Source organism: Schistocerca nitens, chromosome 4, assembly GCF_023898315.1.
Source record: "Schistocerca nitens isolate TAMUIC-IGC-003100 chromosome 4, iqSchNite1.1, whole genome shotgun sequence".
NCBI classification, from domain to species: Eukaryota; Metazoa; Arthropoda; class Insecta; order Orthoptera; family Acrididae; genus Schistocerca; species Schistocerca nitens.
In genome coordinates this window covers 216262520-216289536 of record NC_064617.1, presented here as the reverse complement: position 1 = coordinate 216289536, position 27017 = coordinate 216262520, and the positions used below count along the sequence as shown (strand labels likewise).

Genomic DNA, 27017 nt, shown 5'->3' with positions numbered 1-27017 from the left:
AATAGTCATGAACGAAACTACATCGCTCCAGTTACTGTATTACAAAAATTAATAATCAGTTCGTTTGAACGTCTGTTTTGAAACCAACAATGTACGGAAAACGAGAGACTGAAAATAAGCGTTACATTATTGGCAATAACCCTCAAATACGTCGTCTTATACGATAACTCACAATAAACGAAGTAGTGTTAAGCATCTTTTTAAATACGGCATTTATATAGGATTTAGCTGGAACCATTAGTTTTCGCTAATTTGGCCAATTCGTCATTAAAAGTGATGTTGCTATAAACGGTATCGGAGCAAAAACATGATGACCACTGCCCACCCCAAGATTTAATACAGCCTGGTGGCGTTTCGGGGACTTGATGCTCTAAGGTACGTATACGAGAGGACCATAGGTGAATGGGGGACCATTCTAGCGACCATATGGGCCGAAAATCGGGAAATCAGCCGACATAAGCGACTTTGACAAACAACGGACTATTATGGCCTGGCCCCTGGAAACGAGTATGTCGGAAATGGCGAATTACGTTGCTTGATTGTGGGAGGCCCCCATATTTCGTCAACGGTGAAAGCAAAAACGAGGCGGCAGCAGCCAATGGCAACCAAGACTTTCAGACTTGGCTAGCTGTGGCATAGTCGACTCAAGTCACCTTGGCAGACCGCAGTAGGGGCATCACAGGTCTCAACATGGGACTGGTTTGCTAAAAACTGAGAACTGGACTTTGGAAGACAGAGTATTTGTATCAACTGGCCATGTTATCGTATGGCAAGAATGACAGAATGTGTCTTAGTTTTCTGAACCTATCAGTATTAGGATAAAGCAGGTCCTGGTGCAGTTTCGATGTGAAACTAATATGCTAATTAATTAAATTGACAGATATACCAACCTTCCACCCTCGCCCTCGCCTTAAAAGTATTGTCATCATAAGTGATTTATGACCCCCTGATATTGATTTATAACGCCGTGGGGACAATCTGTCATTCATTTTGAGAATCTCCCACACTTTCCCGTGCTCCTCCCACCCCCGCCCCCCCCCCCACCCCCCGCCACTCTGGTAAAAGGGACACTATTTTTGTCACCCCTCCCCAGTTGAGTTCCGAGCCTATTTTCCCCCTCATTGTAAATCCCACAGCCCTCTCGTCCCCTCCCTCACTTCCCATCGTCCCTTTCACAACTAGAAATTGGCAGGAAAAAGACTCAATATGTGCTGGAAAGGAATAATCTCTTGGCACAAAAATCAAACCGACGTCTTTAATATATTGTTGAACTCAATTTGCATATGCTTTAATTAATCAGTTTGTGAGAGTGTGAGAGATAGGGCTCCCCCACGTGGATAGAAATCACATCTGCCTGCCATAGAAATCGAAAACCGCCCATTGTCATAATTACGGATCACGATACTAAATACCACCGACTGCGGACCGAAAGTCGGGGTCCTTTGATATTCGATACCTGGGAAACCATCTGTGTTCTCTCTCAGTGTCTACTTCCTGTTGTAACACCTACGGCTTAATCAAAAATGGTTCAAATGGCTCTGAGAACTATGGGACATAACATCTGAGGTCACCAGTCCCCTAGAACTTAGAACTACTTAAGCCAAACTAACCTAAGGACATCACACACATCCATGCCCGAGGCAGGATTCGAACCTCCGACCGTAGCGGTCGCGCGGGTCTAGACTGAAGCGCCTAGAACAGCTCTGCCACCAAAGTGACATGCCTACGCACATGAGGGATCTCCATTTCTTCTCGCAATCCCCAAACAAAGCAACAAGGGGCGGCATTCCTTTAATTGGGAAATTCCAGAGTCGCCTCCTGTCCTTTTTCAAGTGGTTACTTCCTGATTGTGTGAATTCATGCATGGAACAACATGTACAAACACTCAGACGGCAGGTTTCATCTGTCCTCAGAATGCTGTTTTCCTATTGGCTAGCCGGCCGTAGTGGCCGAGCGGTTCTAGGCGCTACAGTCTGGAACCCGCGACCGCTACGGTCGCAGGTTCGAATCCTGCCTCGGGCATGGATGTGTGTGATGTCCTTAGGTTAGTTATGTTTAAGTAGTTCTAAGTTCTAGGGGACTGATGACCTCAGAAGTTAAGTCCCATAGTGCTCAGAGCCATTTCAACCATTTGAACCTATTAGCTAATGGTAGAGGCAAAGGATGAGCTGGCGCAACTGAGATGTCAAAAGTGGTGGAAAATAGTGCATTTACACTACCCTGTAAAATGAATAAATTGGTTGAAACACTCACCACCACCTTACGATGATTCTGCTTCATAATAAAACACACTTTAAGTGTTCGAGAATCATGCAAAAACATTTTGCGAATCAAGTAATTAAATGTCTGCCACAAATAGATTATAGCCCTAAATATATCTGTGGTCTTGTATGCACTGGCATTTGGGAACATAAGCACCCTCCTCTACCGTGTTTCCATCTTACACTAGACGTATTTGTCGGAAAAAGATGGAGAGACTGTCAACGTGCTTGCCACGTAGTCGACCGATCAATGTACATGGGGGAATAATTGTCAAGTGAAAGCACTCACGATACTGAATCTTCTCATGCAACGCGTATATGTATCTTTATCTTCTACTGCTCAACCAGAATACTGGCTAGTTCGCTATTCAGAGCCGCGACTGCCGCAGCTGGGACATGCCCCCATTGCTGCAGGCAACATCAGACTAACTGGCATCTTTCTCCGTACCTGCCAGTCACGCGGGGAGAAGCTGTGTCTGGACGTATAGTTTTAACTGCAATTCCTCCCCTGACATAGACTCCTGAGTTTAAAAGATCGATTTTACGGGATCTGAAATGAGGATGTTGTCACCCAGACACCTCCAGTTTCTCATGCGAAATGTAGATCCCTCCCATTTATACAAATTATTTTCGAAGACAGGAGAAATCGGGCATACATGCTTTTCCACGTCGCTAGAATATCGTTACTTGTCCCGAAAATCCTGTACAACACTGTGGAATAGGCTATATTTCCTCTAAGTATTCTCTCATAAGGTAAAACAAAATCTGTTCTTACTATAGTTGGATTCTTTTATCTTGGCGGCTCGCGCATGCCCTCCCAGACGCGGGAGACTGCTGCGTTGCCAGTTGCAAACGACGCTCGCGCCAAGAGAAGCAGCGCAGTAGTATAGTATAGTTCGCAAACTTACGTTTAGGCGGGAGCGCGCAGTTTATGATGTAAAGCCACCACGGCCGCATTAACACTTTCGCTGCTGCAGAGACGTGCTCCCCTCATTCCGCGCTGTGCGCGATTTTTTCATCACTGCACTGCTCGCCTGTGCAGACACATGGTGTTCCGACTGCTTTGACACACTTATCATTCGATTTCACAAAAACTATTTGGCCCAAAAATTTTATTTTTACACATCTTCTTGACTGATACCTTGCAGAGGTAAAAGTCCATAGCGTATACTTTCTGTGTGGTCGATTTTAGTTGCCACTATGTTCAGAATGAAATGTGGACAATATACCTAAATTTCACATAAAATTTACTGTATAACAATATCTTATTTAATTTAAGTACCAGATAGGTGTCGTATGTAATATTGAGAAATATTCCATCTTTCGCGACTGTAATAAAACTTTTGTTCATATCAGAGTCATATCGCTTTTTTCTAAAAAGTTCTGATTAAAACAAAATTGGCGAAGTACACAAAACTGAATTGTAGACGTAAATAAACATAGAAACTAAAATATATTGTCAGTGAGGCGCAATTCGCAAAAAGTTTGTGTTTGTCACAGCGGACAGCAAATACTTGCCAAAACATAGATCAGTTGACGTAAACATTGAATATGATGATGTTGCCAAAGCAGCGAAGCAAAGAATTGCGTCAAACAATCAAGTAGCTCGGCAACGTACGAGCCGAAATTCTTCTCTAAATAATACTTTTAATACTGTCGCAAAGAATATATTTCAATATGAATAGTAAAACAGCGACTGCGGAAGAGAAGGTATACAAACAAAACAGATAACATGAATATTGTATGTGTGCCTTTTCATTCTTTTTAATTGCTGAGAAAAGAAATATTGGAGGACAAAATTAGAAAAACCGAAAACTTATTATGATTATAATGAAGAGACAAAGAACTAGAAATTTCAAAAAATTACATTCAAACGAATAAAATTCATGAAGTAAGGCACTTTGATATTGTTTTTAAATAAACAAAACATTAAGAACCGAGTAAGGTTTGAACACACAACCTTTTACTAATCAATTAAATACCTTAACCATTACGCTAACGCAACTCGTCATTCGAATAAACTCCTGGAGGAGTCTAAAACGTCATGCAGAATACCGACAAACACTGTTGGTATGACTATAAATTATTCGCGTTTCGTCGAAGTACAATAGGAAATAAACAATTACCGCTGTTCTTTATTGCGAAAGAGCGGTTCGTGAGAATGATACAAACACCTTTCCTTGCTGTTGCCTGAATTAGGAGGCTAATTGCTTGTTTGGTTTAATTATTTAATAGAATATGAAGCAATTGGTTTAAAGAATTTCTATAAAAGAAAGTCTGCTATCAAGACTTTGCTTTTGTTCAATTACTGTGTTTATGACTGAACGTTTCTAAAACTGAGTCAAGCTCTGGCAACGTCGTTCTCTGTTCATTGGCTGACTGAGTTTTGTGACGTCAGATGCGCAGATTCCTGTGTTGTTGTTTCATAAACAGTCAATACGTTGTTTTTTGCTGTAACATATCCAGTGTATAACTACTGCTTCGTACACTGCCATACACTTTGTTTTCTACCATAACTTTGAGAACTGTGTTACGTGTTAAACTCACATTTCGATCCCTCGGCTCCCACAGAAAGTTGGAATCACGTGATGTAAGACACGCTGCTTCTGCAACGAACAAGATGGTTGAAATAAGAGACAGAGGCGGTGTTTAACACTGATAAGAAAAGTGGAAGACATTGTGACTTATGGAAACTGGAAGAGTTTGCAGCGTTGTGGAGCGTTTCCAAACAGCTCTCGTGGCCTCCAAATCTTCGGATATTCTGTCTTATATTTTTGTCGCATATAATGCGTAACTGCATGTGGAACAAAGGAACTGCAGAATTTAATCCCATAGAGCACGTATAGTATCCACCATCAGTTTCGAATCCCAGTGGTGGAGGAATGGAATGATTTCCATATACCCATGTGATAATGTATGTACCCTCACTCCACTAAATTTTTCATGTATTTTCCTCAGTTTACATATGTTTCATCAATTTTCGTAATTTTACCAGGTTTTCCGCAATTTCATCTATCTTTTGCAAACCACCACTCTCGAAGACCTTGTTACATCAACAAAAATGTCTCATCCTGTCGATCTTGTGATGCTATCAGCCAATAACATTGCACCATGATTTCCAATTTCTGCACCTTGCTAAACCATCCTTCCATTACTGGCTGAGTGCTAGATACACTGCGTAGACGATATAGGTAAGGAAAGGGTGTCGCTACGCTTTCACATGCCTATTTTTGGCAACTTTTCAAGGTCATCCTACTGAAAGCTTCATCCATCCAAAATGCATGCGTCAACATCGTTGTAAATAAGAAAGTCTAAGAATTTTTGGTAGGTTAACGAATGAGCAAAGCAAGTATTTTCGTATGAAATCTTTATTATTTTCTGCATAAACACTTACACAGAAAGCAGCCCATTATTTATGATATTTGTGCGTAGTTTAAATAACGGCTAGCTTAATTTTTAACTTACAACTCAAACGTACATCTGAAACAGATATTTCTTTCTTCAGCCAGGAATTTGACAGATACAAAGAAGATATGTTCTCGAATTCCAATATATATCTATTTTTGTTCCTTTATACTACTTCTATTTTCTTTATGATTTTAACAATTAGCTCTGTTCCTTCTTTCAGTTCTCCTAGGCAAGGGAATATGGGAATTTTATCTTTACCTCTTATTTCCTCCATGACAGTATTACTGAAACACTCCACATATTCCTGTGTTTACGCCAACAACTCTTCTCCCGCACATTCTTCCTGGAATTCTGTATAGAACTTAAAGTTTATAACTTTTGCAAAATGTGGATCCATTAACTGTAGATATTTCACCGGTTTTAAACTCCAAAATGGCTGTTTTGTTGGTATGCACAGAACGTGCAATAAACCATAGTTATATATAATATAACCACTTTTTAAACGAGTCCAAATGGGAATGGAGGTTTATAAAAGAAATTTCCTGTGACCTTTGATGTAATAAACATTCTTGATTACATTGATTTTGGCTAGCTCTCCAACACATGACCAGTTTCCAATTTTCCAGTCCTGTTTATTGTAAATACAGATGTTTTATATTCCCCACTCATAGCTACATTTGTTCACACATATGTAAACATTCCTTGCATATCTGCAATAGCAATTTAGTTTTACAGTTGCAGTTCATATTCTTCATTTTGGATGTCGTCTTTCTCATATCCTCCAATTTTCGTTTCTTGACTTCGATATCCTCTATTTCCCCCTTTTTCCGCGTACATAACACATTAACTGTACTTAGAGGACTGATTTCCTTAATATGGAATGATTTAAGTCTGTTCGACATATTGATTCTTTTCCTAAACACTTGTGGAATAACATTGTCTATTGGAACCAGACGCAATCCAGCGATACCTACATTAGGTGGTATTGTGGAGAACAAGTTCCTAGACTGTAAAAGTATTTTTATCCTGCTTTAATATAGCACTTATATCGCCTTTGTTGGAGTCGGTGTTAAGAATCTCCACATATCTCACAGGTAGACAATTAAATCTGTAAGCAGTTTCTATTAAACGACTTGCCTGCCCTGCTACAGGAGGTGCCTTTTCTACAATGGCTGGAAACGTGGTTCATATATACTGGAGCACCAGCCCATTTTCTACAGTGGTTGGAGATGTGGTTCGTGTATGACGAACCACCAGCCCATTTTTTCTGAAATGTTCGAGAGAACCCCATAAGGCATTTAATGGGCAATGAATTAGTCGGCGAGGCCCAGTATGTTGGCCAGTTCGTTCCCTCGATCTCAGTCTGTTGGTTTTTTTTTTTTCTTATGGGGATACCTGAAGTCTTTCGTGTATGCTAGCTCCGTTAACGATGCACAAACACTTTAGCAATATGTCATGAATGCAATGCATATCCATGACCAGCTTGGAGTTTTTAAGACAATTATGATTCCCAAAGACGTCGGTCAGAAGGATGCCTTATAATTAATAGACACCGTACTGAGCACGTCTGTTCGGATGGGGCATAAGTGCAGGTTGTATGTAATGGTAAGCAGATTCCATTAGAAGCCCTGCTCTTTCACTGTAGTAGAATAATGCTTTCTCATTTTCATACTGATTAGCTTACTGCATTCTTAGATCGTCCGTAACAGCAAAGAGCTTTCCGTGTTTCACAATAGCAAAGATGAAAAAGTGGTTGTAGCTTTTACGGTTTGCTTTTAAATGTCTATGTTTGCTCGACGTTTATTTATTTTTTACACCCGCCACATTGTGGAGCGAAACCACCAAAATTACAAGGTAATAATATTTTTTTAATCAGAATATGATAAAAAATAAGTAAAAATAAATAAAAAATAAATAGCCGCGCGTGATTAGCCGCTCGGTCTAGGGCGCTGCAGTCATGGACTGTGCGGCTGGTCCCGGCGGAGGTTCGAGTCCTCCCTCGGGCATGGGTGTGTGTGTGTTTGTCCTTAGGTTAATTTAGGTTAAGTAGTGTGTAAGCTTAGGGACTGATGACCTTAGCAGTTAAGTCCCTTAAGACTTCACACACATCTGAACATTTTTTGAAAAATAAATAAACATGAGAGTGAAGTAATGGTATTTGGAAGAGAGAAAGGGATCAACGGAAATATTACTTTGAATGGAGAACCCCTCAATGTGGTAGACAGTTTCATTTATTTAGGAAGTGAAATATCTAGTGATGGAAGAATAACCAACGAAATTAATAGGAGGTTACAGAAGGGAGGCAATTTCTACCAAACAATAAAACACCTGATTTGGAATAAGGAAGTTTCAGAAAAAGCAAAACCCCTTATGTATAAAAGTTATTACTTCCCTTTATCACCTATGGAGGAGAAACATGGACAATGACAGAAAGGGACTGCAGCAGACTGCAAGAAGGGAAAATGAAATTTCTCAGAGCAATTACGGGAAAAACAAGAATGGACAGACTAAGGAACGTAGATATCAGAAAGGACCTTAAACAAGAAAGTAGAAATTGAAAACAAGAGACTAAGATGGTATGGGCATGTTAAGAGGATGTGTGGGCAGAGACTCCCCAAAATTATGGAAGAACTAAAGATGGACGGAAAAAGACCTAGAGGGCGCCTAAGAACACGGAAGAAAACGGGAGTGAGAATATCTGTGACCTGGCAGCAAGTGGAGGAAGAAAAGTGGTGGGAGGACCGAGCCAAATGGAGATGACTCGTCAGCACCCAGACCCGGCAGTAGCTGGAGCGGGATCCGGATGTAGATAGAATTTTACATAATGAAAATCGCTGAAAATGCATTTTTTAAATACTGAACGTTAACTGCAAATGATATGCTATGTGCAGTATTAGGATGCAACACACTGAAAGCTATAAAAACGAACCACTTTAATTTCAGCACGTTTTTCATCGTTTGCATATGTAATCTGTTGAACTGTGGAGACGTTGCATGCTTCCTAGTTACGCCCATTGTGAGAGGATAAGAAGCGTGCAGAGCGCTGGTTGGTGTGTCTAGGTGTGTGGCGGAGAGTGGCTGCCGGCGGTGGTGGCTCGCGGCCCCGAGATGCTGGTGGCGTTCCACAGCTCGCCCTTCTCGGCGCCCCTGCACGCCCACGGGCTGCCCTCGCCGCTCAGGGGCTTCGAGCTGGAGGTCAGCGTCGTCTTCTCCGACTCCGACTCGCTCGACTTCTCCAGGGACTCTCGCAGGTCAGTACAGTCGTTATCTAACATCACAGTCGCAACACTCCGTCTCCTGATATTGGGTTGGGTTGTTTTGGGGAAGGAGACCAGACAGCGAGGTCATCGGTCTCATCGGATTAGGGAAGCATGGGGAAGGAAGTCGGCCGTGCCCTTTCAGAGGGACCATCCCAGCATTTGCCTGGAGTGATTTAGGGAAATCACGGAAAACCGAAATCAGGATGGCCGGACGCGGGATTGAACCCTCGTCGTCCCAAATGCGAGTCCAGTGTCTAACCACAGCGCCACCTCGCTCGGTCTCCTATTATTCTTCACGGGTTTGCAGCCGGATCATGTCGTCGTCCAGACACAATATTTCGGCGGACCAGCTGGCCGCCATCTTCAGGTGACTTAATGCTAGTGCATTGCCTCGCCGGAACTGAAATCCAGCCACAACGACGGAAACCTTTATACACCATGAACAGAGCACCGCGCGTGCGTGAGATGATTTTAATTGTCTACACCGAAGTATTAAATTTATTATGGAAATTGAAAGTGGTGGTAAACTTCCATTTCTCGATGTTTTAGTGCAAAGAAAGGATGATGAGACTTTTGGACATATTGTGTATAGGAAACCCACCCATACTGACCGCTATCTTCATACGACCAGCTGTCATCCACAACACCAACGTAGTGGAGTCTTTCAGACTCTGGTCAAAAGAGCTTATGCCATTTCTGACGACGAACATCTGAAAGAAGAACTTGATCATTTGAAGATTGGTTTTAAACGGAATGGATATACGGAACAACAAATATGTCGTGCTCTTCAGTTTGGTCCGTTACGCGAGCCAGTAGAGGATACTTTTGAAGCTGTTGCTTATTTACCCTTTGCAGGAAGTATATCATTCAAAATTTCAAGAATTTTAAGAAAATATAATATGTAAGGGAGCGAAAGGCTATTTACAATTTGTACAGAAACCAGATGGCAGTTATAAGAGTCGAGGGGCATGAAAGGGAAGCAGCGGTTGGGAAGGGAGTGAGACAGGGTTGTAGCCTGTCCCCGATGTTATTCAATCTGTATATTGAGCAAGCAGTAAAGGAAACAAAATAAATATTCGGAGTAGGTATTAAAGTCCATGGAAAAGAAATAAAAACGTTGAGGTTCGCCGATGACATTGTAATTCTGTCAGAGACAGCAAAGGACTTGGAAGAGCAGCTGAACGGAATGGACAGTGTCTTGAAAGGAGGATATAAGATCAACATCAACAAAAGCAAAAGAGGATAATGGAATGTAGTCGAATTAAGTCGGGTGATGCTGAGGGAATTAGATTAGAAAATGAGACACTTAAAGTAGTAAAGGAGTTTTGCTATTTGGGAAGCAAAATAACTGATGATGGTCGAAGTAGAGAGGATATAAAATGTAGACTGGCAGTGGCAAGAAAAGCATTTCTGAAGAGGAGAAATTTGTTAATATCGAGTATAGAGTTAAGTGTCAGGAAGTCGTTTCTGAAAGTATTTGTATGGAGTGTAGCCATGTATGGAAGTGAAACATGGACGATAAATAGTTTGGACAAGAAGAGAATAGAAGCTTGCGAAATGTGGTGCTACAGAAGAATGCTGAAGATTATATGGGTAGATCACATAACTAATGAGGAGGTATTGAATAGAATTGGGGAGAAGAGGAGTTTGTGGCAGAACTTGACAAGAAGAAGGGACCGGTTGGTAGGACATGTTCTGAGGCATCAAGGGATCACAAATTCAGCATTGGAGGGCAGCGTGGAGGGTAAAAATTGTAGAGGGAGACCAAGAGATGAATGTAGGTTGCAGTAAGTACTGGGAGATGAAGAAGCTCTCACAGGATAGAGTAGCATGGAGAGCTGCATCAAACCAGTCTGAGGACTGAAGACAACAACAACAACAACAACAATATTAAAAGTGTTTTTACGCCAGTGGCCAAGACTAGAGCCCTTCTTGGCTCAGTTAAAGATAATTTGGGCTTGAGGAGGCCCAGGGTTTATGAAATTCCGTGCCACTGTGGAAAGAAGTATATTGGTCAAACTATTCGAGCTATTGAGGACCGGTGCGTGGAACATCATCGGCATACTCGGTTGTTCCAGCCTGAGAAGTCGGCAGTGGCGTAACATTGCCTTAACGCAGGACACAGGATGATGTATGACAAGACACAATTGATCTCTCCTGGTTCTCGCTATTGGGAATGTGTTCTTAAAGAATCCATTGAAATTAGATTATCCAGTAATATTATTAACGGGGATAAAGGTTTTCCTCTAAGTAAGATATGGAATACGATTTTGTCCGACATTAAACAACAACGGTCTTCTTTTCGATCATTGGATTCTTCCAACTAGTGCTGTTGCGATTTATCGTTTCTGCCGTCTTCTCGCACCGGCGCGCTGCGTGTCTACTTGCCGCCTAGGAGGCGCTGCCCATCATCTCGCGCATGCGCGGTGCTCTGTTCTTGGTGTATAAACGTTTCCGTCGTTGTGGCTGGAATTCAGTTCCGGCGAGGCAGTGCACTGGCATTAACTCACCTGAAGATGGCGGTCAGCTGGTCCGCCGAAATATTGTGTCTGGACGACGACATGATCCGGCTACAAACCCGTGAAGAATATCAGAAGTTATTACGCCGGGAAAGTCTACGAAATCACAACACTCCGTGTCGTTTTCGTTACCCACTGCGATAGCAGAGCGCGAAGCGGCCAGCAAGTGTCACCTCTGAACACAATATCGTCTTAATGCAAATACCATATTTTATATTTGCTTGTAACATAGTTACGACAGTAGAGAGGCTATGTATCGCCATAAAAATCGTTAATAACTAAAAAAATTACCCCACATTTGTCATTCTTTAGTTTTGTAAGGACCGTGGGAGATTTGAAACGGTACATTACACGAGAGTTTATTTATGATTCCCTTGTAACCTACAGATACTTACTGAAGAATGTCATCTTCATGTAATAATAGGAAATTTCTAGCAAATATCAAAAGATCCAACTTTTTCAAATTCTTTTTTTTTCCTGTTATTCGCTCCTGTGTACGCGAACGCGTTATGCAAATCTTCGTGCCTCTCGCGTCCACCTCGAAAAGATAATCTGAAGATGCCTAAATAAGGCGAAACGCGTCATTGGAAAATATAAAAAAAATAAAATTGCAACCAAGACTGTTTTTAACCAATACCCAAGTTTTTGTAGAAAGGTCTGTTGGCTACAGTACCAGCCAAATCAATGAACGTTGGATGTAGGACGCCTGTATGGAATTCAGTTCCTCCATTATTGAACCTACTATATGTTGTGTCTAGGAATCCTGCATACTCGGTTCGCTAGACAAACAATTAAGCAACTCATATTAATGAGTTTTATTAGAAAAAGACAATTACAATACTTAACTTTGACAGATGTGACACAAGCAAATGGCGACATACAAAAAATCAGTCTTCTTCAGAACAAACAAATACAAGACTGTGCAACGAAGATAGTACTAATGAAGTGGGTACCATTGAAGCTGCTATAGAAGTGAGCTCCATCAGTCGGGCGCTGTGCTTATGTCCTTTTCACCTAGGGGCCGCTGCTGTCGCGTTGTCATCCTGGAAGGGGGTCGGTCGGCGAGTGGTTGGCTGACCTCTTCTTATAGCCCTGTCTTCTCTGTCGTTTCCGCCTGTCGTGCCGGCGCTAACTTCACGCCGTAACATCAAATGAGCCACCATATCTGTATCCGAAGGGAATGACTCATGACATCACAGTAAAACATCAAAACCAATAAAAGTGTTTCCCAAAAGGGTATAAGCCAGTGTCACTGTTTTTAATGCATCTGAGCCACAAACAGCCAGACTCCTCAAGGCATTCGCTTTTGAAGCAAAATAATTACATTTTCAAAACTATTCGTGTATCAGAAAATCGAGTGATTCGCTTTTGAAGCAAAAGTAATAACATTCACAAAAATATGTGAGCATCAGAAAGTCGAGCGATGTGTAAAAACTGGCAAGTCATTGAAGTCCTTAAAAAATTTTGCGTGTTAATGGGAGTGGCTATCACAATAAGAACAGACAAGAACAGAAATATATATTTGTCATGCATGAAATACGTATTTATATTCACCAGCTGTGACATAGATCTATATGACGATGCCGCGCTGATTATGTTTATATGTTTTGACGATGCCATTAGGGCCTTATCACTTTAGGACATGGTGTAGAAAAGGTACGCTTTACCATATTTTATCTGTACAATTCCCTGGTTGTATGATAGTAAAATGGTTCAAATGGCTCTGAGCACTATGGGACTTAACTTCTGAGGTCATCAGTCCCCTAGAACTTAGAACTACTTAAACCTAACTAACCTAAGGACATCACACACATCCATGCCCGAGGCAGGATTCGAACCTGCGACCGCAGCGGTCGCGCGGCTCCAGACTGTAGCGCCTAGAACCGCTCGGCCACACCGGCCGGCTGTGTATGATAGTAGATTGTGATACGTATTGCAGTATTGTGTTGAAAGACACACTGCTCACTAGGTATATATATTTGTATATTGTAGATCTAAGGATGGTCATTACGGACTGAAACCGGTCACCGTCAAAACAATTGATATTGTGATCAAAGACTGGAATAAAAAACATTTGACGTATTTATATTCTCTTGCTGTCAGTGTAGTAAGCTGCAGTTACACACACATCCGGAAGTATTTCTTCGTGAATAAGTTGTAACTTATGTCATACAGTCAGTGAAACTCGGCTGTTTTTACATTTCTTTACGATAATTCGTGTCCCTTGCATGGAAGAGAAAAATATAACAATTTTTCGTTAATTAACTAGAAACGTAATTAAAACACATAATATTAGTGACATATGTTACGGTCTGTTTTCTCTCCGCTTTCAGCGCTAGTGTCGCTCCAGCTGTCAAACGGTAACAACTTTCACACCAGATAGTGTCGCTTCAGTATGTATTAGAGTGTGAGATTGTGCGCACAAAACAACTTTGCCCATTTCCTGAATGACATTTTCACTATGCAGTGGTGTGAGCTCTCATATGAAACTTCCTGCCATATTAAAACTGTGTGCCGGACTGAGACTCGAAATCAGGACCATTGCTTTCGGTAGGCAAGGGCTCTACCGACTGAGCTGCCCAAGCACAGTTCACGACCCATCCTCACAACTTTACTTCCGTCAGGACCTCTCCTGCGAACCTTGCTTGGGTAGTTCAGCAGGTAGAGCACTTGCCCGCGCAAAGCAAAGGTCCCGAGATTCAGTCTCGGTCTGGCACACAGTTTTAATCTGCCAGGAAGTTTCAGCATTGCCCGTATCTGACAATGTCATTGGAAGGGGAAAGGGGTAGTGATGGAGGTTCCATTGTGAACGAGCATCGCGTCGCGGGGAGGTGAAGTTCAACAGCTGAAGCCTAGACATAAAAGTAAATCTCGTGTAAGCTCTAATCCATAGCTGCCGAGTCAGCAAACGGTCGTATTACCAAGTTACGTCAGTAAGACCGACAATTCAAAATACACAGATGTTCAAAGTAACATTTTGTCACTGGAGTACTAAAAAAGATATGGTCACATAAACAAAGAATCAACCAAGGAAAAACAAGCCTGACCGCGTACTGCCAAAAGGACTTCTCACAAAACAAAACAAGAGTAAAAATACATTATAGTGTTCAACATCCTTTACTATAAGTGTCAGTCAAATAAAAACGAGACAAACAGAACTAAGTAATCTCCTTATTATTTCAAATGTAATCATCGTAACTGTTAATACACTTATCCCACTATGCGACGGGATGGTCATTGCCCTCACAGAACAATGTTTGCAGTTGCCTTTGGAATCATTATTGTATCCAGGCTTGCACCTCTTTGTCCAAAGCAAATTGACGGCTCCAAAAATATGAACATTGGATGGGAGAGATGAGGACTGTAGGGAGGATTCGTAAGGGCTCCCCAGCGAAACATCTGCAGTGCACTCAAAACAATATTGGAAGTTTGTGGGTGGGCATTACTCTACAACAGAATGAATATTGGCAAGGTTTTGTTGAGTACACTACAGATGTTTTGCTAGGAAACACTAACACATCTTCTGCATCGTCTCGGCCTCTCCCCATGTGACTTCCATATTTTTGGAGCCGTCAAGAAAGACATTTGTGACTGTCGATTTGCTTCAGATTAAGAGGTTCGCGTCTGCAGCTCGTGGTCGTGCGGTAGCGTTCTCGCTTCCCACGCCCGGGTTCCCGGGTTCGATTCCCAGCGGGGTCAGGGATTTTCTCTGCCTCGTGATGACTGGGTGTTGTGTGCTGTCCTTAGGTTAGTTAGGTTTAAGTAGTTCTAAGTTCTAGGGGACTGATGACCATAGCTGTTAAGTCCCATAGTGCTCAGAGCCATTTTTTTTAGAGGTTCGTGACTGGGTATATTCGTTGCTTCACAGGCAACCATAAACATTTTTCTGTGAATGCATTAACCGTCTTGTCTCATTGTGAGATGAATGTAATAACGGTAATGGTGATTACTTTTGAAATAATAACCAGTCTACTTACGTTTTCCATCTGTCGTCTTATACGTATGACACTCAAAATGTGAAATAGCGTACATTTGTCAGTCCCCCGGATAAGTTGTTCGTCAATTTTACCTAAATGAAAAATTTCTTCTCCTTTTTCGTCATTTTTCCAGAAGTAGTGAAGCCTTGGCAAGTAGTTTTCAAATGGGTCTCTGAGCACTATGCGACTTAACTTCTGGGGTCATCAGTCGCCTAGAACTTAGAACTAATTAAACCTAACTAACCTAAGGACATCACACACATCCATGCCCGAGGCAGGATTCGAACCTGCGACCGTAGCGGTCGCTCGGTTCCAGACTGTAGCGCCTAGAACCGCACGGCCAATCCGGCCGGCGGGCAAGTAGGAGAAGCTATGTTTCCTGCGCCCTTTATTTCGTTACTGGAATAGTTAGCACTTCCTGCAACCCATTCAAGTACAGTTTTTAATGAGATTTTTGCTGCCTCATTTCCCTTTTGTGGCCAAATTTAATGACATAACAACACATGCCTGATTATGAGGAACTTTCCAGAGAGCAACGGTGCATGAAGGCTAGTGCAATGCTATGTAGTAAAGAAATAGATACGAGAATGCTCGCAAGGGGCGGATTGACAGGTGAAATTCAAATGAGATGGCCATACTTTTGAAACTTGGGGATGGATGCGGCCAGCGCTCACGACGAAAATGTGTTTCGGCGCGGGGGCCACATTATTTTGCACAAGGTATACAACTCAGTAATGACCCACTTACCTGTTCCGCATCTGACCCCGCTAAAGGACGCTTGTCCAGTAGCGTAGCTGGTCCCAATGCTTATGGAGGAAGATATTTTCATCAGCACCATTTGGCTAACAGTTTTGTAATATTATTTCATTCGTGCCAATAGCACTCCGTCTTCAGGCCACGAGTTGCCTACCGGGACCATCAGACCGCCGTGTCATCCTCAGTGGAGGATGCGGATAGGAGGGGCGTGGGGTCAGCACATCGCTCTCCCGGTCGTTATGATGATATTCTTGACCGAAGCCGCTACTATTCGGTGAAGTAGCTCCACAATTGGCATCACGAGGCTGAGTGCACCTCGAAAAATGGCAACAGCGCATGGCGGCCTGGATGGTCACCCATCCAAGTGCCGACCATGCCCGACAGTGCTTAACTTCGGTGATCTCACGGGAACCGGTGTATCCACTGCGACAAGGCCGTTGCCCATAATTCCTTCCAATGGTTGGGTTTAATTTCAAAAATCACAGAAGTGTCTCATGAAGTAAATACATCGGACACTGTTAATGATGACCTGTCTGCTGGATGGCGATGATAAGCTCTGAGGTTCCTTTCTACATCTGCATACACATTTCGAAAGCCACCATATGGCGGGTGGCGGAGGGTACCTTGAACCAATCCTAATTTCCTTTCCTGTTCCACTCGCAAATAGACCGAGAGGAAAGGGACTATCTATATGCCCCTGTCAAGCCGTAATTTCTCTTATCTTCGTGGTACTTGCGCGGAATGTACTTTGGCGGCAGTAGAATCGTTCTGCAGTCGGCTTCATGTGCCTACTCTCTAAATTTTCTCAGTAGTATTCATCGAAAAGAACGACGCCTTACCTCCAGAGACTCCCATATGAGTTACCCGAACAACTCCGTAATACCTGCGTTTTGTTTGAAGCTACCGGTAACAAAAATAGCAGCCCGCTTATGAATCGCTTTGATATCTTTCTTTGATCCGACCTGGTGGGGATTACAATCATCTTGAGCAGTACTAAACAACGGATCACACTAGAATGCTATACGCTGTCTCCTTTACAGATGAATCACACCTTTCTAAAATTCTCCCAATAAATCGAAGTCGAGCATTCGCGTTCCCTACTACAGTCCTTACATGCTCGTTCCATTTCATGTCGCTTTGCAACGTTACGCCTAAATAATGAATCGACGTGACTGTATCAAGCAGCATATTACTAATGCTATATTCGAACATTATGGGATTGATTTTCCTACTCATTTCCATTAAATTACATTTTTATACATTTAGAGCGAGCTGCCATTCATTACACCAATTAGAAATTTAGTCTACGTCAGCATTTATCCTCTTACAGTCATTCAACTTCCAAACTTTCCCGTACACCACAGCATCATCAACGAATAGCCGCAAACTGCTGCATACCCTGTCCGCCAGATCATTTACATATACAGGGTGTTACAAAAAGGTACGGCCAAACTTTCAGGAAACATTCCTCACACACAAATAAAGAAAAGATGTTATGTGGACATGTGTCCGGAAACGCTTAATTTCCATGTTAGAGCTCATTTTAGTTTCTTCCACCTACGCTCAATGGAGCACGTTATCATGATTTCATACGGGATACTCTACCTGTGCTGCTAGAACATGTGCCTTTACAAGTACGACACAACATGTGGTTCATGCACGATGGAGCTCCTGCACATTTCAGTCGAAGTGTTCGTACGCTTCTCAACAACAGATTCGGTGACCAATTCCATGGCCTCCACGCTCTCCTGCCCTCAACCCTCTTGACTTTCATTTATGGGGGCATTTGAAAGCTCTTGTCTACGCAACCCCGGTACAAAATGTAGAGACTCTTGGTGCTCGTTTTGTGGACGGCTGTGATACAAAACGCTATTCTCCAGGGCTGCATCAGCGCATCAGGGATTCCATGCGACGGAGGGTGGATGCATGCATCATCGCTAACGGAGAACATTTTGAACATTTCCTGTAACAAAGTGTTTGAAGTCACGCTGGTAAGTTCTGTTGCTGTGTGTTTCCATTCCATGATTAATGTGATTTGAAGAGAGGTAATAAAATGAGCTCTAACATGGAAAGTAAGTGTTTCCGGACACATGTCCACATAACATATTTTCTTTCTTTGTGTGTGAGGAATGTTTCCTGAAAGTTTGGCCGTACCTTTTTGTAACACCCTGTATAGAGAAGAACAGCGGTTCCATTACACCTCTGTAGGCACTCTTGACGATAGCGTTGTTTCTCATGAACTCTCGCTGTCGAGAGCAACACATTGGTTTCTACCACTTAAGAAGCCTTTGAGCCACTCACATATCTGCGAATCTATTCCGTACCATCCTACCTCCGTTAACAATCTGCAATGGAGCATTGTGTCAAATCCTTTTCGGAAATCTAGGAATGTGGACTCTGCCTGTTCCTCTTCCTCCGTAGTTCGCAGGACACCATCTGAGAAAAGGGTACGCTAAGTTTCGCATTAGTGATCCTTTCTAAAACTGTGCTGATCTGTCGACATAAGGTTTTCCGTCTCAGAGAAATTTGTTACATTCGAACTGAGAATTCGTTTAGCAATTCTGTGGTAAACCGATGTTAATTAATGTTGTTCTCTAATTTCTGGGGTCTGTTTTATTGTCCCTCTTATATACAGGAGTGACTTGCGCTTCCTTTCAGTTGCTTGGAACTTGGAGCTGGGCAAGAGATTCGCGATAAAAGCAAGCTAATTAAGGGACCAATATCTTAGAGTAATCTTTGTAAAATCGGATTGAGATTCCATGTGGACATTGCGACATTGGTTCAAATGGCTCTGAGCACTATGGGACTTAACTTCTGAGGTCATCAGTCCCTTAGAACTTAGAACTACTTAAACAAAACTAACCTAAGGACATCACACACATCCATGCCTGAGGCAGGATTCGAACCTGCGACCGTAGCGGTCGCGCAGTTCCAGACTGTAGCGCCTAGAACCGCTCGCCCCCCCCCCCCCCCCCCCCCGGCTGACGCGACATTGGTGCTCGTAGAGAGAAGTACGATGTGCGACAATAAAGTAATGAGACTGATATTCTTTGCAAGATGTGGGAACCCTGCAATCTTGCATAGGCACAATATATTTGACCTTGGTCTATAAGCTGCTTCTAGTCCAAGTGGCACATCGATGCAGCTGCTCATTCGTGATATGTGCTGTAATAAGTTACTGGAACCGCATAATATTGCACAACGGTATGCCATTTATTTTTGCGTTAAACTGTGTGAAAACGCGACGACAACTTATGGCAACCTTCGGAAGGCTTTTGGAGAGGATTATGTCAAGAACTCAAGCTTTTCGTTGGCATAACGTGTTTAGTGAAGGCAGAACGAATGTTGAAAATGAAGACTGCAGTGGACGACCATCAACCTCACGGACGGATGTCAACTTGGCCAGGGTACGGTAACTCGTACGATCTGATCGAGGATTATCCGTGAAAATGATTGCAGAAGAACTGAACATCAATCGAGAAACGGTTCGTCTAATAATAACTGAAGATCTTGGTATGTGAAATATTTGGATTGTACATCACGATAATGCGCCATCCCATACTGCTCTGTCAGTACAACAATGTTTAATCTCAAAACAAATTTCAGTACTATCACAGCCACCTTATTCACCAGATATCGCTCCGTGTGACTTTTTTCTATTTTCAAGAGTCAAAACGGCGGTCAAGGGACACCATTTGCAAACAACACAAGATGTCCAGAAAACTGTGACGAGGGTCTTGGAGGATATTACAGAAGATGAGTTCCAGAAATGTTACCATCAATGGCAGAAGCGCTGGAAAAAGTGTGTGCAATCAGAAGTGGACTACTTTGAAGAAGACAACACTAAACTTGACTAAAAGAGTAAGCAACATTTTTTTCACATCAGTCTCTTTACTTTATTGTCGCACCTCGTAGACTACGTGCCAACTTCGGATTTCATCTCTCCCTTCTTTTAATCATAGCACAACGTAGTACAGACACACTGCACACAAAATAACAGGTAGCAGGAAGACAACACCAAACAACCTCTACTGTAACCTAGCCAAGGATGGCGGTGTAGATTTCGCCAATGGCTCTTTATTGACTATAGAAGGTACCACGGTTTTTACACTCCTGGAAATTGAAATAAGAACACCGTGAATTCATTGTCCCAGGAAGGGGAAACTTTATTGGCACATTCCTGGGGTCAGATACATCACATGATCACACTGACAGAACCACAGGCACATAGACACAGGCAACAGAGCATGCACAATGTCGGCACTAGTACAGTGCATATCCACCTTTCGCAGCAATGCAGGCTGCTATTCTCCCATGGAGACGATCGTAGAGATGCTGGATGTAGTCCTGTGGAACGGCTTGCCATGCCATTTCCACCTGGCGCCTCAGTTGGACCAGCGTTCGTGCTGGACGTGCAGACCGCGTGAGACGACGCTTCATCCAGTCCCAAACCTGCTCAATGGGGGACAGATCCGGAGATCTTGCTGACCAGGGTAGTTGACTTACACCTTCTAGAGCACCTTGGGTGGCACGGGATACATGCGGACGTACATTGTCCTGTTGGAACAGCAAGTTCCCTTGCCGGTCTAGGAATGGTAGAACGATGGGTTCGATGACGGTTTGGATGTACCGTGCACTATTCAGTGTCCCCTCGACGATGACCAGTGGTGTACGGCCAGTGTAGGAGATCGCTCCCCACACCATGATGCCGGGTGTTGGCCCTGTGTGCCTCGGTCGTATGCAGTCCTGATTGTGGCGCTCACCTGCACGGCGCCAAACACGCATACGACCATCATTGGCACCAAGGCAGAAGCGACTCTCATCGCTGAAGACGACACGTCTCCATTCGTCCCTCCATTCACGCCTGTCGCGACACCACTGGAGGCGGGCTGCACGATGTTGGGGCGTGAGCGGAAGACGGCCTAACGGTGTGCGGGACCGTAGCCCAGCTTCATGGAGACGGTAGCGAATGGTCCTCGCCGATACCCCAGGAGCAACAGTGTCCCTAATTTGCTGGGAAGTGGCGGTGCGGTCCCCTACGGCACTGCGTAGGATCCTACGGTCTTGGCGTGCATCCGTGCGTCGCTGCAGTCCGGTCCCAGGTCGACGGGCACGTGCACCTTCCGCCGACCACTGGCGACAACATCGATGTACTGTGGAGACCTCACGCCCCACGTGTTGAGCAATTCGGCGGTACGTCCACCCGGCCTCCCGCATGCCCACTATACGCCCTCGCTCAAAGTCCGTCAACTGCACATACGGTTCACGTCCACGCTGTCGCGGCATGCTACCAGTGTTAAAGACTGCGATGGAGCTCCGTATGCCACGGCAAACTGGCTGACACTGACGGCGGCGGTGCACAAATGCTGCGGAGCTAGCGCCATTCGACGGCCAACACCGCGGTTCCTGGTGTGTCCGCTGTGCCGTGCGTGTGATCATTGCTTGTACAGCCCTCTCGCAGTGTCCGGAGCAAGTATGGTGGGTCTGACACACCGGTGTCAATGTGTTCTTTTTTCCATTTCCAGGAGTGTAGATACCACCGTGGTAGTCTACTCGATGCTAGCCTTGCTGTGTTTTCACCCTTGAGCAAACACGGAGGAATAAGTATCTTATTAGTGGTCATACGGATAACTTGTCCTCATATAATTATTGTACTCATTGTTTCTCTTATTTAGTTTGAATACACAGAAATGATGCCTACACGACCTGTGCGTCTGCCAACAGTACAAACACTAGCGTTTCGTCACTACCACAAACATATTTTCTTAGATGTGATGAGTGCTAATTAGCTCAGAAATTTTCATTCCATAACTAACTAGTAACTCCCCTTCTGTGATAAATCTTGAAGAATGGTATAATACGAGGGACGTTCAATAATTAACAAAACACATTTTTGTCTCGACTAATTTCTCTTGAAGAATTTACTGTGGGGCCTCGTGAAATATTCCCGCTTCAGCTTCCAAAGTTTGGAAATGTTCCGATAGATGTCGGCGTTATACGTTGCATTCAAAATTGCGTCTGTAACGGTGGTGCCTTCAAAGCGAGCGCTGTCATTGAGTTTCTATTGGCGGAAAGCCAGATAACCTCATTCATTCATAGGCACTTGCAGAATGCCTACGGAAAACTGGCAGTGAACAAAAGCTGGTGGAGTCGTAGGGCGAGGCGTCTGTCCTCATCGCAACAAAGTCGTGCAAACCTGTCCGATGTCCCACGTACTGGCCGGCTGCACACAGCTGTACAGTAATGACTACTGAAATGTCAGACTGTGAGGACATTCTCATCCTAGGTGTTCAATTGATCACAATCAAACAGCTCACTGCACAACGGGACGTCTCTGTTGGTAGTGCTGAGACATTCGTCCACCAGTTGGAGTACTCAAAAGTGTCTGCCGGGTTGAGCCCACTTCGCCTGACAGAAGACCACAAAGACCAACGAAGGATTATCTGTACGGAATTGCTTTCTTGTTTATACAATTTCTTGTCGATCATTGTCACAGGCGATGAAACATGAGTTCATCAATTCGAACCGGAAACGAAACGGCAATCCGTGGAGTGGTGCCACACCGCCTCTCCTCCGCAGAAAAAGCTCAAAGTCGCACTCTTAGACCTTATAGTCATGGCGAAGATCTTCTGGGACTCGGAAGGGGTTATTCTGTTTGATGTCCTCCCTCATGGTGCAACGATTAACTCGGAAGTGTGTTGTGCTACTCTCAGGAAATTCAAGAAACGTGTACAGCGTGCTCGTCGCCACAAGAATGCAAACTAACATCTCCTTCTCCATGACAACGCAAAGCTTCACACATGTCTGAGCATTCCAGTGGAACTTAGGAAACTTGACTGGATTATTCTTCTTCATACATCCTACAGCGCGAATTTCCACCTTCCGACTTCCGTTTGTTTGGCCCAATGAAGGGTTCACTCGTTGAGGAACAGTACGTGGAAGATGGGGAGGTTACTGATCCAGAAATACGTTGGCTCCGACGTCGACGAGTGGAGAGCTGCTATACAGGCATACAAGCCCTCCCAATAAAGGTGGTTTAAACGCTGTTGCACTGAACGGAGATTTTGTTGAAAAACAGGTTTTTGTAGCCAGTAGACTGGGGAATAATGTGACGTATTGGAATCATCAATAAAACCAACCTGCTTTCAGAAAACATACGTTTTGCATTAGTTATTGGCTTTTGAGAAGCCGATCGACCATGAAATCCAAGTTTTCTCACCTCCTGCCTAACTGTCATAGTACTTGCAGTGGATCCTGATGCAGTTGGGAATTCCTGTGTGATGGTCAGGGTAGATGTCTGCCTATTACACATTACGACCCTCTTCAACTGTCGGCGGTCTCTGTCAGTCAACAGACGAGGTCGCCCTGTACGCTTTCGTGCTGTACGTGTCCCTTCGCGTTTCTACTTCACAATTACATCGGAAACAGTGGACCTAAGGATGTTTAGGAGTGTGGAAATCTCGCGTACAGACGTATGACACAAGAGACACTCAATCACCTGACCACGTACGAAGTCCGTGAGTTTCGCGTAGCACCCCATTCTGCTCTCTCACGATTTCTAATTACTGAGGTCGCTGATATGGAGTACCTGGCAATAGGCGGCAGCACAATGCACCTAAACATATGCTTTGGGGGTGTCTGAATACTTTCTATCACATAGTGTATTTGTGCTCTATTCTTTCTTGGAATGTTTACTGTGCTTGACATACGAGGTGTGGCTAGAAAAAAACCGGACTAGTACTGGTGAAACAATAAAACGAATGCAATAAGGCTGAAAGTCGCGTGGCCTGTCACGTGACTCTCGCTCCGCCCACTGCTCGAGTTTCATCTGCCTCCTGCACTCAGTCTGCCCGTGGCGTCTGTTTTAAGTAGTTGACGTTTTGTCTGTGCGTCGGAAAATGTTGAGTGTACAGAAAGAACAGCGTGTTAACATCAAATTTTGTTTCAAACTAGGAAAATCTGCAAGTGAAACGTTTGTAATGTTACAACAAGTGTACGGCGATGATTGTTTATCGCGAACACAAGTGTTTGAGTGGTTTAAACGATTTAAAGATGGCCGCGAAGACACCAGTGATGACACTCGCACTGGCAGACCACTGTCAGCAAAAACTGATGCAAACATTGAAAAAATCGGTAAACTTGTTCGACACTTTCCTTGTCAACTCCTGTTAACTCAGACACTGCTCTGATTGTTAAACGGCGATCTTGTCGAACAAGTTTACCGATTTTTTCAATGTTTGCATCAGTTTTTGCTGACAATGGTCTGCCAGTGCGAGTGTCATCACTGGTGTCTTCGCGGCCGTCTTTAAATCGTTTAAACCACCCAAACACTTGTGTTCGCGATAAACAATCATCGCCGTACACTTTTTGTAACATTACAAACGTTTCACTTGCAGATTTTCCTAGTTTGAAACAAAATTTGATGTTAACACGCTGTTCTTTCTGTACACTCAACATTTTCCGACACACAGACAAAACGTCAACTACTTAAAACAGACGCCACGGGCAGACTGAGTGCAGGAGGCAGATGAAACTCGAGCAGTAGGCGGATCGAGAGTCACGTGACAGGCCACGCGACTTTCAGCCTTATTGCATTCGTTTTATTGTTTCACCAGTACTAGCCCGGTTTTTTTCTAGCCACACCTCGTATCCTTTTTGTCATTTATGTATACACACATCAACATTTTCTCATTCATTCACACAGTACATCTACTTATGTCATCTACCCTGTATCCATATGCCTCGCTGTATTTAGCAGATATTAATGTTGATGTGATTTTGGGCGGTAGGGAGTTCGAGATCAAACAGAAAATTAATTTTTTTTACATTGTAAACACGTGTCGAAAAACAAAACTATACCGCTATATCAGTTTCAGATGTCACACTTGTCACGGAAGTCTTTCATTGACTTCATACTCCTGTATTTTGAATTGTGTGTATTAGTGATAAATTGTGGATCTCTCTCATTCCTTTTATCCTTTTTGTACGATAAACATATTTTCGGCAAGGATGGACAGCAAATGCAACGTTCGTCGATAAATGCATGACGGAACGATTATTACTAATAAATGGGAGTATGCGTTGGACGCAGGTAAGCGGAACATTTGAATTACGAGTACAGATATTCAAATATTCATGTATGAACAGATAGCTACTGGCAAAACAATGCAAGCGAAATATATGAAACGCTTTGTTAGAGAGCATCAAAAGCCGATACCTTTGCATAGAATGCGGCAGAATATTGGGATCATTAATTAAGACTTGTTCAGGGATTTCCATAACAACCAAAATATTACGTTGATCACTGAATCCCAGTGGACCGACTGCCAGCTATTATATTCCACCTGCGCTTGAGGAATTACGAAATCTACACAGCAAGTGTTTTAACAGGCTTAAATTTTTTAGTGGTTTAAGTACGCACACGTGTTGTAATCATAGTCGTTGTGAGTATAATCTTTTGCTGTCTACTGATGTTTAATGGCTCTTCAAGAAAGAGTTGATATAGACAGACCTGTTATCCAGATTTTTCAATGACAAGTGAAGTAAATATGAAAATAAAAAAGTATAAAAATAAAAACTAACAGAACAAATCACAATTTATTTTCGTTCTGATGGAGGTAACCAGATCCGGTTATAATTGCAGATTTACGCTGTGTAACACTTTGACGTATCCGTAACCGATTGCTATTATCCGTTCACCATTACACCATGTATTCTTCTGCGTTTGCTTGTATCTCACTGGATTTCGTTTCAAGGAGCGGAAGCCAAACTGTGTCCATTACAGCTAAGTACGATCGTAAGGAAACGTTTTATGCTCTGTTACACGCACATAGGCTGAGCGATAATGCAGAACAACAGCTTTACGGCGCATTTTACTTGGACGGTACTGGCCAGCCATCTGGTCCAACTAACCGGCAATGATGTGAACAGTTGCAGAGAAGCAATGTAGCTTCGAATGTCATTTAATTTTTAAAGCGAGTGAAATAATATTCGGCAAGACTCCAGCATTACCACACGCTACTTAGGTGACTAGACGGCAAGCGAAAAGTGATTTCGTTCTCACTTAACATGGTATTCTAATTACAAACAAGTGTGAAAAAAATTCCTAACTTAAAAATAGGGTAATTCTTTGAGCGAGCTAAGTGTGATGCAAAAGTGTAACGTAGGAATTTCACCGTATTGGTAAATACTGAAGTCACTGAAGGCATTAATTGCAGTCAGTCGTCCCTCTTAGCTACTTCCATAACCGAATCCGAAACACACATTTCAGTTCTGCAGCTGTCATCTGCTACGTTGATAAAGAGTCGATGAACAACAGAATCCACGAAGCCACCCAGGCGCCCCATTTTCTCTTCTTCTTTTATGACGAGCCGTTCTATATTCCGCCAGCGTTCGGTAGTAACATGTGAAAAAGCTGCGTGCGTTAGTTCCAGTACGTCTGGCTACTAAAGTCTTGTTATTTCTCGCTACGAATCCCTAACTTGGCTTCAGATCAGTTCTGCTGGGATCATGTTGTACTGGTACAGTGGTAAATGTAAAAATGCGGCATTTGTTGGTGTGTTCGATACTGTGAAAACAATTGTTTGTGTTTCTACGACACTTTATCACTCTGGTCGTGTGAAACTGCATCTGTAGTGCAAAATAATGGACATAGTCCGAATAAACAGTACTTGGCTTGTCATTTTTGTCCTAAAAACTTAAATTCATATGTTTCCTTCATTTAAACAACCTTCATTAACAATCTTTCATAAAATATCGATGATTAAAAATTTATATTTGAGATGGAAACAGGAATTTAGCGTGCAGTACATAATTACAAACAAGACGTGCATAATT

The 27017-nt window shown here is 43.1% G+C and overlaps 1 protein-coding gene and 1 pseudogene across 1 annotated transcript in view; one reads left to right on the top strand and one right to left on the bottom strand.

Moving 5' to 3' along the window:
- LOC126252209 (uncharacterized) overlaps positions 1–27017 on the top strand; it is a 150766-nt gene that overhangs the window by 47184 nt on the left and 76565 nt on the right. Inside the window, exon 5 of the mRNA XM_049953080.1 lies at positions 8730–8920. Coding sequence (XP_049809037.1) covers positions 8730–8920 — 191 coding nt within the window. The remainder of the gene's footprint in view (positions 1–8729; positions 8921–27017) is intronic.
- On the bottom strand, positions 16506–16623 carry LOC126254031 (5S ribosomal RNA; annotated as a pseudogene).